The sequence below is a fragment of the Chenopodium album genome, chromosome 16 (genome assembly GCF_948465745.1).
Source record: "Chenopodium album chromosome 16, dcCheAlbu1.1, whole genome shotgun sequence".
Lineage (NCBI taxonomy): Eukaryota > Viridiplantae > Streptophyta > Magnoliopsida > Caryophyllales > Amaranthaceae > Chenopodium > Chenopodium album.
Window position 1 is genome coordinate 6,548,496 of NC_137849.1, and position 17,846 is coordinate 6,566,341.

General features: G+C 39.4%; 2 protein-coding genes and 1 non-coding gene across 3 annotated transcripts; 2 read left to right on the plus strand and 1 right to left on the minus strand.

Annotated features, from left to right (window-relative positions):
- The first annotated feature begins 1,413 nt into the window (after positions 1 to 1,413).
- On the plus strand, positions 1,414 to 3,885 carry LOC145583824 (uncharacterized). The gene is made up of 3 exons (XM_081640790.1): positions 1,414 to 1,871; positions 2,124 to 2,450; positions 2,670 to 3,885. Exons 1-3 carry the CDS (start codon positions 1,414 to 1,416, stop codon positions 3,883 to 3,885), a joined length of 2,001 nt encoding a protein of 666 aa, XP_081496916.1.
- LOC145587026 (small nucleolar RNA R71) lies at positions 1,963 to 2,069 on the minus strand. Its single transcript, XR_014101090.1, has one exon. It is a non-coding gene; the product is annotated as a small nucleolar RNA R71 (small nucleolar RNA).
- An 11,834-nt stretch (positions 3,886 to 15,719) lies between the features above and the next one.
- On the plus strand, positions 15,720 to 17,643 carry LOC145583825 (uncharacterized). The gene is made up of 7 exons (XM_081640791.1): positions 15,720 to 15,859; positions 15,941 to 16,110; positions 16,222 to 16,284; positions 16,391 to 16,410; positions 16,555 to 16,599; positions 16,778 to 16,839; positions 17,453 to 17,643. The coding sequence occupies exons 1-7, from the start codon at positions 15,787 to 15,789 to the stop codon at positions 17,641 to 17,643; spliced, it is 624 nt and encodes a 207-aa protein (XP_081496917.1). The 5' UTR covers positions 15,720 to 15,786.
- Positions 17,644 to 17,846: the final 203 nt, after the last annotated feature.

The following is a 17,846-nucleotide window of genomic DNA, read 5'->3' on the forward strand; positions in this document are numbered from 1 at the left end:
GGCCTGCACGTCCGTGCCATATTTGGCACGTCCGTGCAGGATGCCCTGACTAAAACAGTACCTTCTGCCTCCCAGATGCACGCCCGTGCCAACCTCAGCACGTCCGTGCAGGTATAGCTGCACGTCCGTGCCAACCTCAGCACGTCCGTGCTGACCTGTAGCCGTGCCCGACTCTTGTTTTCTCCGTCCTTTTTATTTGGGGGTCTTTATAAATAACCAAGGGAGCTTATTTGTACGGGGTGAAGTTTTGAGTGCTTCCTATTAGTTTGCAATTGTAAAAACACAAATATTCTCAATCATTAGTTAGATTATAATTATTAGTTTGGAAATTTCATTCTCAATCATTGTAGAAGACAAGTTCCACCATTGATATTCAAGTTGAAGCTTCTAGTAACATTTTCTCACTCTTCTCTTCCATTTTAATTGCTTTGATTGTTAATTATCTTGCTTAATTCTTGTATGCTTAGATTGTTATTTAGCTTAATCTTTAGTTAATTCTTGTTCATGAGTTACTTGAAATCCTTAATTGCTTTAATCTCCATGGATTGTGAGTAGTCTAATTTTCTAGGGTTTGGGTAAAACCCTCAATGTAGTCACTAATTACTTGTTGCATGTGTTAATTTGGTAATTTTTGGGTGTTAAATTAGTTGAGCTTAAGTGGTTTAATTGCTTAGTTCTTGTATATGGCCATTGCTAGAACTATTATCTAAGTTTTCTCGACGAAGGATCAAGAGATGAACTTGAGTTAGCTCCCTTATGCTTAATTGACTTGAAATGCCATGAGAATAGGAATTTCCAGTCAAGGGAATGTTTTTGTCATCGTGATTATGCTTTAATACTTGTTTTATGCTTTGTAACCACGAGAGTAGGTTGTATTCATAATTCGAGTAATCCCTCTAGCTTGAGAGAGTAGTTGGGTGCTTTAGATGACTTCCCCTATATTATCCCCTCAAATTACCATTGTTTGCTACTTGCTAATTGTGATTTGTGATGAAATTGAGTGGTATATCCCAAGCCCTAGAACTCTCTAAATATTGTTAATCTCCCCCTAGCTTTAGTTGACTTGAACTAGCACTTGTTACATAAAACCAAACCAATCTCGACTTCATTTAGCTTATTTATGCGGTAGTATCTCGGTGGTTGATTCAACGCCTCTCTTGGGTTCGACCCTTTCTTACCCTTGCTATTAGCTAGTGAGACCAAGATAGGACTTTATCTTTGGTAGGCTCAACGACGGCCTATCAAATTTTGGCGCCGTTGCCGGGGAGGCAAAGTCACATTGCATGTATTATTGTTGAATGAGTCTAAGTGTGTATATTTGTATCATAATTTCTCTTATTTATTTTTGTATATTTGTGTTTTCAACTTGTGATAGTCATTGCTAACGTTTTTCTTAGCTTTGTTTGACCTTGCATGACACGGAAGAGTAAGCAATCACCGCTTATTCCCGTTGATCCAGAGTTAAATAGGACTTTGAGAAACGTGAGGAGGCTTTTGCAAGGCACACCCGAGTTCTCTATTGTACATTCGGATTCCGATCTGGAGGAAATCTTTGCAACCGACGAAGAAGATAACATGGGTGATAACAATCCTCCTCCACCATTGTTACGAGATTATGACCACCCCAATGCCTTCACACTTCGAAGTGGCATACGTCTCCCTACTACGAATGCAAATAATTTTGAGCTTTCACCTCAACTCATCCGTATGATACAAAGTGATCAATTTGGTGGGAGTTCTCATGAGTGTCCTTTTGCTCATTTGGACAACTTTCTCGAATTGTGCACAACCATCAAGCAAAACAATATCACGGAAGAGTTCATTCGTATGCACATGTTTCAATTCTCCCTCCGTGACAAAGCAAAGCATTGGTTGAGAACGATATAAGAGGGATCATTGACCACATGGGATGAAGTCGCTAGAGCTTTCCTTGGAAAGTATTGTCCACCCGAAAAGACCGTCGAACTAAGAAGGAAAATCACCAATTTCAACCAAGAGATTGATGAAACCTTAAGTGAAGCTTGGGAGCGTTTCAAGGACTACACTAGAAAATGCCCACACCATGGTTTCACATCATGGATCATTGTTCAAAGCTTTTATGATGGTCTTACTCCTACTTCAAGGGCCAACCTTGATAACGGGGCCGGTGGTAGCCTTAAAAAGCTATCGATAGATGATGCATACAAGATGATTGAAGAAGTGGCAAAGCACTATGCATTCGGAGGTGATAGACGAAAACCTCAAGCAAAGAAGGGCGGAATCCACGACCTTAGTGCAATAGACCTTATTGCATCAAAGTTCGACATGCTAGCTCACAAGCTAGATCAAGCCACCCTTACATCTCCAAGCTCTTCTTCACAACAAGTCATGTCTTGTGAAACTTGTGGAGGAAATGATCACTTGTCCTCCTATTGCAACTCAACTAACCAAGAACAAGCTGCGGCTATTGGGCAAAGAAACGATCAATACTCTCAACCCTACAATCAAGGTTGGAAACCCCAACAAAACACGGGTTGGAAACAACAAAATCAAGGCCCCCCTCAAAACCAATACAACCAATCTCATCCACAAAACCAACAAGCTCCTTACCGTCATCCTAACCAAAGGGACCAAAACCAACAAAGGCAACAATATAACCAACCCGCTCCTCCACCTCCTTAAAAATCTAGCCTTGAAGCCGCACTTGAGACCTTCATTACACAACAAGGAAAAAGCAATGCGGATATGCAAGCGAACATCCAACAACTTCAAGCACACAACAAGATAATTGAGAATCAATTGGCTCAAATTGCGCAACAAGTTGGAAGTTCATCCTCCAATCCTAGTGGTCACTTCCCAAGCTCAACGGTTGTGAACCCAAAAGAGCAAGCTAAGGCCATTACTTTGAGATCGGGGAGAGGTTATGAAGGGCCGGTTATGAGTGAAGAGGAGCCACAAAAGAGAGATGTGGGAGTTGTGGTGAGAAATGAGGATAAGTTTGAAAATGAGATAGTTGATGTTGAGAGAAAGGAGCCACAAAGTAAGAATGAGGGAGATGAGGAAAAGGTAAAGCCCCCTATGAAAGTATACAAGCCTCCCATTCCATTCCCTCATAGGATTGTTGAAAAGAAATTGAATGAAAAGTTTTCAAACTTTCTTGAAGTCATGAGAGGACTTCAAGTGAATATCCCCTTTCTTCATGCTATGTCACAAATGCCTACATATGCAAAATTTTTAAAGGATCTTTTATCCAAAAAGAGTAGGCTTGAAGAGAGTGCAACCATCTCCCTTCCTAAGGAGGTGAGTGCAATTATTCAAAACAAGCTCCCTCAAAAGCTTGGTGACCCCGGTAGCTATGCAATACCGGTGAAGATTGGAGATTTAGAGGCTATGGTTGCTTTATGTGATCTTGGGGCAAGTGTGAGTTTGATGCCCTATTCTATTGCTAAGAGTTTGAAAGTGGGAGACTTGAAGACAACAAGAATGTCCTTAAAATTGGCCGACCGCACGGTTAGGCTACCTTTGGGAATTTTTGAAGATGTACCGGTTCAAGTTGGAAGAGTATTTGTGCCATGTGATTTTGTGGTAATGGAAATGGAAGAAGATACTACGGTGCCCCTAATCTTGGGAAGACCGTTTTTGAACACCGCGGGTGTTGTGATTGATATGAAGGAAGGAAGATTGACCTTGAATGTGGGAGATGAGAAAATATCATTTTCATTCCCACAAACATTGACAAAGCCATTGTATGATGAAGTTCATAGAGTTGATACATTGGAAAGGGACTTAGAGAAGTTCCAAGAAAATTTGTTTGAAGGAGATCCTTTACAAGCTATCCTAAAGGGAGGCTTAGTTGAGGTAGGTGAAGAAACGAGGGGGTATGATCTTTTGCTCAACCAACCTTGAGTCCACAACGAAAAGAAAGTGGAAGTGCTTAATGTGGAGGTAAAAGAGGAGAGGACTACGCCTCCTTACAAGGTTGAACTTAAACCCCTTCCTCCTTTACTTAAATATGCTTTTCTTGATGATAGTGAGAATTATCCCGTTATTGTCAATGCTAAACTTGATGATACCTTTCTTGGGAAACTCCTAGTTGTTTTAAGGGAGTATAGAGGTGTCATTGGGTACAAAATTGATGACATCAAGGGGATAAGTCCTACTACATGCATGCATAAGATTTTACTTGATGATGATCATGCTTCCTCAATTGAGCACCAAAGAAGGCTCCATCCAAATATGAAGGAAGTTGTGAAAAAAGAAGTTTTAAAACTTCTTGAAGCGGGCATAATCTACCCTATCTCCGATAGTAAGTGGGTTAGCCCGGTTCAAGTTGTGCCTAAAAAAGGAGGCATGACCATCATCAAGAATGATAAGGGTGAGACCATTTCTACGAGGTCGATCACCGGGTGGAGGATGTGTATTGATTATCGAAAATTGAATAAGTCCACCCGGAAAGACCACTTCCCACTCCCCTTCATCGATCAAATATTGGAAAGACTAGCATCACATAGTCACTATTGTTTCTTGGATGGATACTCGGGATTCTTCCAAATCCCAATCCAACCCGAGGATCAAGAGAAGACTACATTCACATGCCCTTTTGGCACCTTTGCTTATCGAAGGATGCCATTTGGACTTTGTAATGCACCTTCCACATTTCAAAGGTGTATGATGTCTATTTTTTCCGACATGCTTGAATCATCAATTGAAGTATTCATGGATGACTTTTCTATTTTTGGTTCATCTTTTGACATTTGCCTTTCAAATTTGATTAAAGTATTGAAAAGATGTCAAGAGGTGAACTTGGTTTTGAATTGGGAAAAATGTCATTTCATGGTAGAAGAAGGAATTGTTCTTGGTCATGTAATTTCTAGTAGGGGCATTGAAGTAGATCGTGCCAAAATTGAGGTCATTGAGCGCCTCCGACCCCCTGCAAATGTGAAAGGGATAAGGAGCTTTCTTGGACACGCGGGTTTTTACCGCCGGTTCATAAAGGATTTTTCAAAAATCGCAAAGCCGCTCACTCAATTGTTGGTAAAGGATGCCCCTTTTGTGTTTATTAATGATTGTTTGCTAGCATTTGATAGGTTGAAGGAGGCATTGATTTCGGCTCCTATCATTCAACCCCCTAATTGGGATCTTCCTTTTGAGCTTATGTGTGATGCTTCGGATTTTGCTATTGGGTCCGTTCTTGGACAAAGGAAGGATAAGAAGCTCCATGCTATCTACTACACTAGCAAAACTTTGGATGATGCACAAAGGAATTACACAACCACGGAAAAGGAGTTTCTAGCCATTGTTCATGCAATTGAGAAGTTTAGGTCATACTTGTTGGGATCTAAAGTCATAGTCTTCACCGACCATGCGGCCTTGAAGTACCTCTTGTCCAAGAAGGAACTAAAGCCAAGATTGCTACGGTGGGTCTTGCTCTTACAAGACTATGACATTGAGATTAGGGACAAGAAGGGTGCCGAAAATGTGGTGGCCGATCATCTTTCACGGTTGCCTATCCTTGTAGGTGATCTTGATAACTTGCCAATCGACGATTCATTCCCGGATGATCAACTATTTGCTATTCTCCAAGCACCAGCACCATGGTTTGCGGACATTGCAAACTACTTGTCTTGCTCTATTCTCCCTCCCGACCTCTCCTATCAACAAAAAAGGAAGTTTCTGCATGATGTTCGCCAATACTTTTGGGACGACCCCTTGTTCTTCAAACAAGGTGTTGATGGCCTTTTTAGAAGGTGTGTCCCGGATAATGAAATTGAAGATGTTATCACAATGTGTCACTCCTCACCTTGTGGAGGACATATGAGTGCCAACAAGACCTTGGCGAAAATATTGCAATGTGGTTTCTTTTGGCCAACAATGTTCAAAGATGTGTGGGGTGTGGTGAAAGCTTGTGACCGGTGTCCAAGAACCGGTAATATTTCAAAAAGAAATGAAATGCCTTTGAACAACATCCTTGAACTTGAAATTTTTGATGTATGGGGCATCGATTTTATGGGGCCTTTCCCGAGCTCTTTTGGGAACAAGTTCATTCTAGTGGCCGTCGATTACGTATCAAAGTGGGTGGAAACGGTTGCATCTCCTATTAATGATGCTAAGGTTGTGGTCAAGCTCTTCAAAAGAGTGATTTTTCCAAGGTTTGGAGTGCCCCGGGCTGTGATTAGTGATAGAGGTTCACACTTTGCAAAGCGATCCTTTCAAGCTCTCCTTGAGAAATATGGTGTGAGGCACAAGGTGTCATTAGCTTACCACCCCCAAACGAGTGGTCAAGCTGAAATTTCAAACCGGGAGGTAAAAATGATCCTTGAGAAAACGGTGGATAGGTCTAGAAAAGATTGGTCTACAAAGCTTGATGATGCTCTACGGGCCTATCGCACCGCGTTCAAAACTCCTATTGGCACCACACCATACAAGCTTGTTTATGGGAAGTCATGCCACTTGCCGGTAGAACTTGAGCATCGGGCTCATTGGGCTATCAAAACATTGAATTTCGACCTTCAAAGCGCCGGTGAGAAGAGGTTGCTTGACCTCCACGCCTTGGAAGAATTAAGAATGGATGCATATGAGAGTGCAAGGATTTACAAAGAAAAGACCAAGGCTTGGCATGACAAGCATATTAGCAAAAGGGAGTTTAAGGAAGGTGATAAGGTCCTACTTTTCAATTCCCGGTTGAAGTTGTTTCCGAGTAAGCTTAAGTCAAGATGGAGTGGACCTTTCACCGTTAAGGAGGTGTTTCCATATGGAGCGATAGAAATCTCAAATGACAATGGTGAACCGTTCAAAGTGAATGGCCAAAGGCTTAAGGCATACTTTGACGGTTTTGTGCATGAGGAAGCCAAGTTTGTTCACCTTAATGAGTTTGATGTTCCCTACTCTCATTGATCTCGCAATGTCGTCAAGCTAGTGATGTTAAAAGAGCGCTTCCGGGAGGCAACCCGAGTTTCTCAACTCTCTCTCTCTCACAAACTATTATTTAATTTCCATCACTCTTACTATTACTAACTTTTCTCTCAATGTCTTTTGTAGGTGTTGATGAAAAGAAAAATAAGAAAAGGTTTTTGTGGAAGTGAAGTAGTAGATAATAATAATAATAATAATAATAATAATAATAATAATAATAATAATAATAATAATAATAATAATAATAATAATAATAATAATAATAATCTTATTATTATTATGCGTTACTATTACTATTATTCAAAAAAAAAAAGGGAAGGATCGTGCAGCATCAGGTCTGCATGGACGTGCAGAGCATCGCACGTCCGTGCAGAGGCAGTCAGAAGCAATCAGAAATTTTGATATAAATTTCTCCATATTGGCACGGACGTGCCAAATTAAGCACGTCCGTGCAAGGTGGCTAAGCACGTTCGTGCTAAGTACTGCACGTCCGTGCTAAACAAGTCAGTATGTTATCTAAGTTTCTGTCTGAGGCTGCACGTCCGTGCCAAATTACGCACGACCGTGCAAAGAAGCACGTCCGTGCCTCATATTGCACGTCCGTGTCAAATAAGTCAGTACCCTACCCGCGTTTCTGTCTGAGGCTGCACGTCCGTGCCAATTGTTGCACGTCCGTGCCGCCCCGAAAATGGCTGGCAGCAGCACGGTTATAACGAAAAAAAAATTCACTCATTCTTATTTCTCTATCTCACAATTCTCACTCCTCCTCTCTCTAAAACTCTTACTTCCTCCTTCAAAACCCACTCAATTCTCCATTCTCACCCAAATCCTCACCCAAATTCAACAATTTTCTCCAAAATCTTCACTCCATTTCAACATTTTCACAATCTACTACTCCTTTTCTCACATTCAAACCCAAAAATCACCCAAAATACTCAAACCCTAACCTTGAAAAATCAATTTGGGGGTTTTCTTTGGAGTTAAAGTTCAAGACAATTGGTTGAAGGAGTAAGTTCAAGTAAGCAAAAGGAAGGTTAGAAAGGTTCATTTGCGGGTTTTACACCCACGATAACCTCGGTATAATCGTTCCTCCCTTTCACTAATTTCATGTTTAATTCCTTGAATTTTTGCATGAAATTGCTTGAGAAAGTTTGTTTGAATTGGTTGTGAGTGATTGATAGTTGATAATTGAAAAGCATTATTGAGTTTGAATGGATTTGGTGTGTTTTGAGAATTGGATTTTTTGTAAGTGAGGTTAAAAAATTGATTTTCATGAAGGAAGAACATGCTTATTTAGGTGGATTGTTGTGTTGGTTTGTTTGATAATATTGCATGAAATCGATGTAGAATTGTTGTAGATGCATTATTGAAGTGGTCTTTGTTGCTTGGTGATTTGCTTGTTTTAGGTGGGAGACTTAGAACTTGACTTGATTGTGTTGTGTTCATTAGCCTTGTTTGAGCTTTGGTTGGTCGACTTGTGGACTTAGTCTCTTTGTGTGGTTGCGAGGTGATTATTTTGTCTTGGTTTGTTTGATTGCATTGCATTAAGACCGACCATGTCTAGAAGAAATCGACCTAGAAACACGGATGCTAGGTACCGCAACCCCTCTCCTCCTCCTCCCGTTGATCCACCACAAGTGGACACTATGGGAATCGTGTTCAATGACCCAACATTTTTGAAAAACTATATAAGAATAAGTAGGAGGAGAGTTCGACCTACAAAGTTCTATGACGAGAGTGTTGCCGAGGCTTTAGGGGTAGGGGACAATGTTAGGATGCTTTTCGAGGGTTGTGGCTTAGGAAATTGGCTAGATTTAAGCGCCTCGACCTACAAAAGGTTGACACTTGAATTCCTCTCCACCCTTCAAGTGCAACGAGACAACAACAGATCCCCCCGCCGCCTTACCTTCCAGCTCATGAACACCCAACACAACTTGAACATAAAGAGGGTGAACCAAGCTTTTGGGTGGCCAATTAACGGCACCATAGGACCAAAGGATAGGCCCCCCGTAACTATTGTGCGGGTGAGTTTTGGAGGAAGATCACCGGCCTTTTCGACTACAACCCTAGGACTGATAAAGCTACGGCCATAATCCACCCCGCCTTTAGGATATCACAGCGCACCATAGCGAACACGACGTTCGCTAGAGGTGATAGTTCGGGTGTAGTGTCCACTAGGGAGCTTCACTTCCTATGGCAGTTGAGCGAGGGTAGTACGGCCCTAGATGTAGGGGCCTGGTTTGTCGATCACCTAAAGGATGTTGCCACTGGGTCCGGCAACATCACCATAGGTGGCATGATCACTATTATTGCTTCTGCTCTTAACCTTGATTTTACAGATGAGCAAGTTTGCCCAGGGCCGACGCAGCTAGGCATGCAGTCGCTTAGGACCATGAGATGGGTTGCGGACGTGGAAGGGCCGCATCCTTACTTGTGGCACGTGAGTGGCCACCCCTATGCCTACCTCCCCGATCCGGAGCGGACCTTCATCTACGACGAGAGCAACTGGGTCTTCGAGAGGGACCACCCTTGGATTCCCGGTGATGATGAAGAAGAGCAAGAGCAAGAACAACCGCAACAACAACAATTCCAACAACAACAACAATATGAGCACCAACAAGGGTACCAAGAAGGGTACCAAGGTCAAGGCATGGGTGAGGGCAACCCACCCCTTTCCTTCGAGCAACAAATGCAAATGATGAATGTCGGGTTCAACCGCATGTCCACCGAGTTCGAGACTATGAGAAAGTCTCACGAAGACATGAGGTCCTCCTACGACAATATGAGGACAAGCTTTGAGGATCTTCGATCGGAATTGGGTGAATTCCGGAACGTCTACTGACATTGGTACCCCCGGGGGCTCAAGCTCCTAAGGAGGCCCGAGCCAATGAGTTGGTTCTCTTTCTTCCCCTTCTTGTGCTTTAATTGTTTTAACATTGGGGACAATGTTTATGATAGCTTGGGGGGAGTCTTTCTCTTTGGTTCATATGTTGGTTCTTGTATGTTCTTGTTGGTATAAACTTTGCATGTTGTTTGTTCCTTCCCCTAGCATCCAAAACCCCTAAACATACAAATTTGCTCCCTTTGAAATCCAACACCCTAAATCCAAATCTCTTAATATGTGAATACTTCTCTTCTCTTCTCTCTTTATTTATTTAGATGTATAGTTGTGCTTCAATTTTTTTTTTATGATTAGCTTAGTTTTCTTAACTTTTTATCTATTCTTGTTTTCTAGCAACCTCTAGTGTAAAAAAAAAAAAAGGAAAAATGGTCCTTGGATGAGACTAAAATGATGATGCTTATATGATTTGCTTGCTTGAATCTTGAGTGACGAGTAAAAGTTCTTTTAGAAGGATGTGTGCAAGAGTTGTGGTCATTTAGAGGCTTATTAATCTTGATTGCATTAGAGTATATGAAATGAAAACCAATGAATGCTCAATTGCACGTCTAGTATAGGATATTGTCAAATTTGCCCAAAGTAGGATATGTTTGAATCGAATTGCGGTCCCTTGTGCCCTTGATGTTCCTCCCCTCCTCCCCCTAAATGAAACTCTATTAGGGAATTGGTTCTATTTGTATCTTGTGTAATAAGTGGCATAATAAGCCACATGTATCGAATAAAAGAAAGAGCCGCTCACAGTTAAAAGAGGCGAGGGCAATGAATGTAAAAAAAAAATAGAAAAAGAAAAGGAGATCAAAAGCTCCTCCAAATTTCTCAAAGTTTTCACTTTTTCTTCTCTAAAGGTCAATTTGTGGGTGTCTCCCACACACTATCTATTAAGATGTTTCTTGTGTAAATTTCCCAATTAGAGCGTAGTTGAAAGGGCTTGGGAGTGCATTTTGGGAGGTGGACTTGCATTTTGAGATTTTATAACCGAAAGAGGGCTTTTTGCAACTTTGGAATATCTAGACGTGCTCTAATGAACTAGTAAAAGGTATAAGGAAGTATCCTAGTGCAACCTTACTTAATTCTCCTCTCTACCCCCAACTCTTGTGCACATTTGTATGATCAGTAATTCTTGAAAGTCGCTCACTTGTCTCGCTTGTGATTTATATCCCGATGAGTTGACTTGGGCAATAAAAACATTGGTTTTGGTGTGTATTGATCACCTTGATGATGATGATGTGTTATGATAATTTTGGCATGGTTTGTGTGAGTTGTGGGTTAAGCTCAAGGGAAACGCTCACGAGATAAAAACTCGTCCTCTTAGGCGACTTAGGGGTTTAAATTGCTTTTCACTTGTGCTAAAAGTGTTTATGGTTCTTGCCATGCGGATTTGTGTTTGTGTTTTCTCTTTAAGTATCTTTTCTTGGTTTAATCATTAGCAAGTAATCTTCCTTCTCGATTTGACATGTTTGTATTGCTCGAGGACTAGCAAAAGCTTAGCTTGGGGGGATTTGATAACTTGTTATTTGATACGATTTTAGAGTGATTTCGAACCTTGTTTACTTGGTATATTGGCATTTTGGTTCACTTTTACTCTATTTTTGTTCAACTTTTGTGTATCCCTTGCTTCACGGGTTGTTAGTGTTTTTGTTGGGTTTTTAGGTTCAAAGACTACCATTTGAGGCATTTGGATGATAAATCGAGGTTAGAAGCCGAAACAATGGAGCAAAACCAAAGAAAAGTGAAGATAAAGGCCTTAGAGAGTCTGCACGGATGTGCAAAGTATGGCACGTCCGTGCAGAAGTGTTCCAGCACGACCAGAAGCTACTGCCTACTGCTTTCAAGGCCTGCACGTCCGTGCAGAGATCAGCACGTCCGTACAGGATATTCAGCACGTCTGTGCCTGATCCTGCACGTCCGTGCAGGTTACTCAGCCCAAATCAGTTTCAAAACTGATTCTACTGAACAAGGCCTGCACGTCCGTGCCATATTTGGCACGTCCGTGCAGGATGCCCTGACTAAAACAGTACCTTCTGCCTCCCAGATGCACGCCCGTGCCAACCTCAGCACGTCCGTGCAGGTATAGCTGCACGTCCGTGCCAACCTCAGCACGTCCGTGCTGACCTGTAGCCGTGCCCGACTCTTGTTTTCTCCGTCCTTTTTATTTGGGGGTCTTTATAAATAACCAAGGGAGCTTATTTGTACGGGGTGAAGTTTTGAGTGCTTCCTATTAGTTTGCAATTGTAAAAACACAAATATTCTCAATCATTAGTTAGATTATAATTATTAGCTTGGAAATTTCATTCTCAATCATTGTAGAAGACAAGTTCCACCATTGATATTCAAGTTGAAGCTTCTAGTAACATTTTCTCACTCTTCTCTTCCATTTTAATTGCTTTGATTGTTAATTATCTTGCTTAATTCTTGTATGCTTAGATTGTTATTTAGCTTAATCTTTAGTTAATTCTTGTTCATGAGTTACTTGAAATCCTTAATTGCTTTAATCTCCATGGATTGTGAGTAGTCTAATTTTCTAGGGTTTGGGTAAAACCCTCAATGTAGTCACTAATTACTTGTTGCATGTGTTAATTTGGTAATTGTTGGGTGTTAAATTAGTTGAGCTTAAGTGGTTTAATTGCTTAGTTCTTGTATATGGCCATTGCTAGAACTATTATCTAAGTTTTCTCGACGAAGGATCAAGAGATGAACTTGAGTTAGCTCCCTTATGCTTAATTGACTTGAAATGCCATGAGAATAGGAATTTCCAGTCAAGGGAATGTTTTTGTCATCGTGATTATGCTTTAATACTTGTTTTATGCTTTGTAACCACGAGAGTAGGTTGTATTCATAATTCGAGTAATCCCTCTAGCTTGAGAGAGTAGTTGGGTGCTTTAGATGACTTCCCCTATATTATCCCCTCAAATTACCATTGTTTGCTACTTGCTAATTGTGATTTGTGATGAAATTGAGTGGTATATCCCAAGCCCTAGAACTCTCTAAATATTGTTAATCTCCCCCTAGATTTAGTTGACTTGAACTAGCACTTGTTACATAAAACCAAACCAATCTCGACTTCATTTAGCTTATTTATGCGGTAGTATCTCGGTGGTTGATTCAACGCCTCTCTTGGGTTCGACCCTTTCTTACCCTTGCTATTAGCTAGTGAGACCAAGATAGGACTTTATCTTTGGTAGGCTCAACGACGGCCTATCAAATACATACTCCACGGATGACCCTCGAAGCTTATAATCAACACAAATCCTCTCCGCCCTGGCTGCCAAGGCAATGCTGCCCTGCCAGGGCGATGGGAGGAAGATGCTTCGTAGTAATCTTCGCTTGTCTCTTCTCCTTCTTCCGCCCTGGCTGCCAGGGCTATGTTGCCCTGCCAGGGCGGACACGGGATAATACTCTTTCATCATAACAAACTCTTGTGATCATCCAAATTAGCCTCGTTCATTCTGAAATACATCAAAAACAACGAAACTACCCATAAAAGCATAATATGATCACAACTAAACCAAATCAGGCTAAGATAAGCTATGAACAACTAATTTAGACTCGAAAACTACCTAAATGGACTCTAAAAACACGCACAATATACGACTTATCAAATTCCATGCCATAATCTTCATGGATTATGTGCTCCTTCCAATTGACTCATATGTAAAACTCGATCATTTCCCTTTATAAACTATTGTATCTCATATTAATTAATGGATGCTTCCTTCAATCCCAATAACCTAGAGGTGGGCATTTGAGGTATTTGCTACACTTCTTTTATGGAGTGGAAAGAGGGTTTCCTGTTGAAGTGCACTGTCAAAGATACATGCTTTGCTAAATTTTTTTTCTGTTCTCTTGGCTGCAACATGGACAAGATCAAAACAATGGAGTGATGTGACTATCTTTTCAAATTCAATATCACTAGAATCCAGAAAAATAGAGACATATTTTAACATGTCATTCGTTTGTACGGATTTCATTCTAATGATTGAGATGGAGAACGTTATGTGTCTCCCAAGAAAGGTGTTGGAGCATGCTCATCTCCTGACACAAAGAGCCGGACATGTGCATGGAGGAAGTGAAATGTTGTAGAATTTGACAGCCATCCCCTATCCTAGTAACATTATCTCTAGCATGGGCAATCTAATTAACATGCATGGCCGGCTATTAGGCTGTGCAAACAGCCTAACAGCACAGGGCCTCATGTTACTTGGGGCCCCAAAATATGTAAAATCAGTTTAAGTATAAAAGCAATATATAATGAATAAATGCAAATTATAACAAAGTGGCTAAGTTGGTTTTTGTAGCGATTCATTGATTCAGAGCCTTGGTCGGTGGATTCGCGTTCGACTCTCCACAAACGCACCTAAACTCTTTTTTTTCCCTTTGGTTAAATTTTCTGTATTTTTTTTGAAAAAAACAAAGAAGTATTATTTACAATGTTTGTATATAGCTTTTAATATGAAGTTTAATTACTTCTATTAATTTCTAAATAATTTTATTTTTAAGCTAACAATTTCATTCTAAATAATTTAAGTTCCCGTCAAAAAAAAAAAAAAAAAAAAAAAAGATACTGCTTAATAACAGGTCAAACTCAGATATTGTCATGTGTGTTAAGTTTAAACGTGGCAATTATTATGGAATGGATATAATAAAAAAAAATATAGGAATTCAAATTTTTTTTTTTTTTTACACCAGAATTCATTAATTTTAAATAGCACAGGGCCTCCAAAAAGTTCAGGACGACCCTGTTAACACGTTATTCGAATCTCTTTTCTTTATGTGTAAGTGTGTAACTTTTAAAGGCTACTTAGGTCCTGTTTACTTCACCTTAAAAAAAAAGATATTCAGTAAAAATATTTCAGTTCAGCAAAAATAAGTTCAAGTTCAGTAAAAATAATTTCACTTCAGTAAAAATAAGTAACTTTAAAGAGGAATATAACATAAAATCAGTAAAAATAATTTCAATTCAGTAAAAATAATTTCAGTTCAATAAAATTAATTTCAGTTCAGTAAAAATAATTTAAGTTCAGCAAAATAATTTCAGGTCAGGAAAAATAATTTCAGTTTAACAAAAATAAGGTGAAGTGAACGGGGCCTTACTTCTCTAAGTTGTTATTGTACTGATACAATGATACCGTTTTATTTTAGCCTTCTCTATGGGGCCTAATTAATCTATTTTACCTTTTTAACCATAAACAAAAGAATCATAGCTTTCTAGAATGTAAGCCTCTAAGGAAAGAAGTCTTAATGAGATGATTACAAAAATATAGCTGTTAAAAAACTCATTTACGATTTTACTTTGAAGTGAAACTTATTTACGAAAACACAGTCCACGTAGGCTCGGTAATATATTTGGGTTAATTTTTTCTTTAGAGACAAACGCTAGCTTAAGTAGTGGTTTGTCTTTATTACTCCAAGTAAAGTTATGGAGTAGCAATTTATAAAGGGTAAAACTGCTACCTCAAGTAGCGGATTTAGTACATAAACCGCTACTTGAGGTACAGGATAGGATTCCGTATTATTCAGAACTTAATCGAATCGGTCATTGTAATCTCATATATCTTGCAAAAAATTTGGATTTATTGGCAAAGAAACGACGAAATTGTTTCATTATTCCATTTCAAGCGAGTCAAGAACGAAAAAAAGAATTAATGCCCCTTTCCGGTATCTCGATTGAAATACCCATAAATAGAATTTTCCGTCGAAATTGTATTTTTGCTTATTTCGATGATCCTCGATACCGAAGAAAAAGTTCGAGAATTACTAAATATGGGACTATAGAGATGCATTCAATCGTTAAAAAAGATAGCAGTTTTATTCTGAAAAATAAAAGAGCAAAAATAAATTTATTTGAGCCTACGTGGACATTAGTTCCGTAATTGGGATAAACCTTAGTTCTAGTTTAATTCAAATACTCTATTTAAAAAGGATATAAATAGCATTCAAAACGATAAAAGAAGCGCCAAACACAAATCCAGTGGAAGCAAAGAAGCAAGCTCGCTGCAATGGCGGCGACTGATTCTCAGAAACAACTGCTTTCTTTGATTCGCGATTTTGCTGCTGAGAAATCTCATGGAGGTTTATCTCTCTCTTTTTCCTCTGATTGTTCTTGATTTGACCAATTTTCCTTCCAAAAACTCGATTCAATTTGTTTCGCAGAGAGAAGAGTCTTCAGCTTGAAGAAGCGTATCGAGGATCTTGAATCAGAGCTGAATTCAGCAAATGCAGAGCTTGAAAATGGAAAGAGATTCAAGGAAACAACCGATCAAGAGCTCAAAGGTTTTGAGGTCGAATTTTCGATGAACGAAGCTTCAAAGCAAACCCTAGAGGTATATTCTATCTCTCGATTATAAGTATTTTTGAAATTATTACTATTTCTCAGAGATTTTCATTTGATTTTGAGACTTTGAATCTCGTTATGTGTTTATTTGATATTTTAGGCAAGAATTGCTTCGATTCAGGATGAAATTTCGAAAGTAGGATCTGATGTTGATGTTCTTAAGGTAATTTATCGACGATTTTTTTGGATTAAATTTGAAATTTCCGCCAATTTTCTGATTTTGATGGTGTTGATTGTACGTGAACTTCGGTTTGGATATCGTTGCGAAGAATGAAGAAGCAGCACTTAGGTATTATTAACCTTTTTTCAATTTTTTTGATCAATTGTTTTGTTCAAATTCTTTCGGAAATGAATGATAAATTCGCTATATTTTTGGAATTAGGTTTTCTTCTGATAATTAATTATTTTTATGAATTTGCTATTGTTTGTATAGAGATGAATTTATCGGCCAAATGCTCAACTTCAAGACTGAGATAAGGTTTGTCCTGCATATACAAGTCTTATATTAGTGCAAATCACTAAATATTCATACTAAAAATAAGTCAGCAGAAGAGATTGATAATTAGCAAACCGTAATTTTGTTATATGACAAGTGTTCTTATTCGAGGTTGTCGGATTTGTAATATGCATGTGACAATGTGATATACCTACTGCAGAAAATTTCAGGAGTTTTCCCGCTCCAATCAGCAGCCAACTAGTTGCCTGAGGACTTCATCAGGTAATTTTCATTTTTCGATGTCCTATGACCTATACTGATGATGAAGCTCATGGATCAGACTTCAGTTCCTATGTACATGACAGTGTATTGGCTCTAGCATATCAAAATTACCCTCCGAGTCTGGTGCTTGCAATTGGTGTTGATTGTTCTCTAGTGACTAAAATGTTGCTTTGATTTTGTTGGACTAGTTAGTTGCTTGAGCTTCATGTCAGGTAGTTGGTCTATCCTGTCCTGGTTGGGAGCATATATAGAGGCCTGGTTGGGAGCATATATAGAGGCATTAGGTTGATGTTTTATGGCTTCCATACAAGAAAATCGTGTCATGAGTTTTGATCATGCGCTCTAAGAGCAGATTTTAATTATGGCATGTAGAATGGACATAGGAGCTATTAACTCAAATGTATTTTTCAGTTTTTCCACAAAATGAGGAGATGCCAAATGTGATCAAGTAATCAAAATTCATATAATTGGTTGCTAAATCTTAAGGGAAAAAGGATCCAGAAGCTATTTACATTCTGAAGACCACTTCCCAGGCTAACCACTTGTTGCATGATATTACTGTGATAAATATTACTTGGAGCAACATTTAAACGTATATCTCATCAAGATTCAGGGTCATGGGCCTCAAGGCTGGTATGGCAGCTTTGGCAAAATGACTCATATTTGGGTCATTTGCGGGCAACTGATTTATATAGTCTTCCCTATGCCAAAGTGGGAAAATTAGTTGTGCCTGGTCTTGGCAACATTGGGCCAAATGCATTGCAATCTTATAGCATTGAGTACCATGAACTTGCATGCACTTAGTCTTCTCAAATCTTATGACCAAAGTTGGCTTGCAATATGTATTTGGGATAAGAAGTAACAACAGGTCAACATCACCACCACCCTAAATGGACTGCATGAACATTGGGCAATGAAGTCAAATTGGCTCCTTTTTTTTTTTTTTTTTTGGCTTGGCCTTTCATTGAAATGGTCCTGAGATTAATAACCTTTGTTTCTCATTTAAT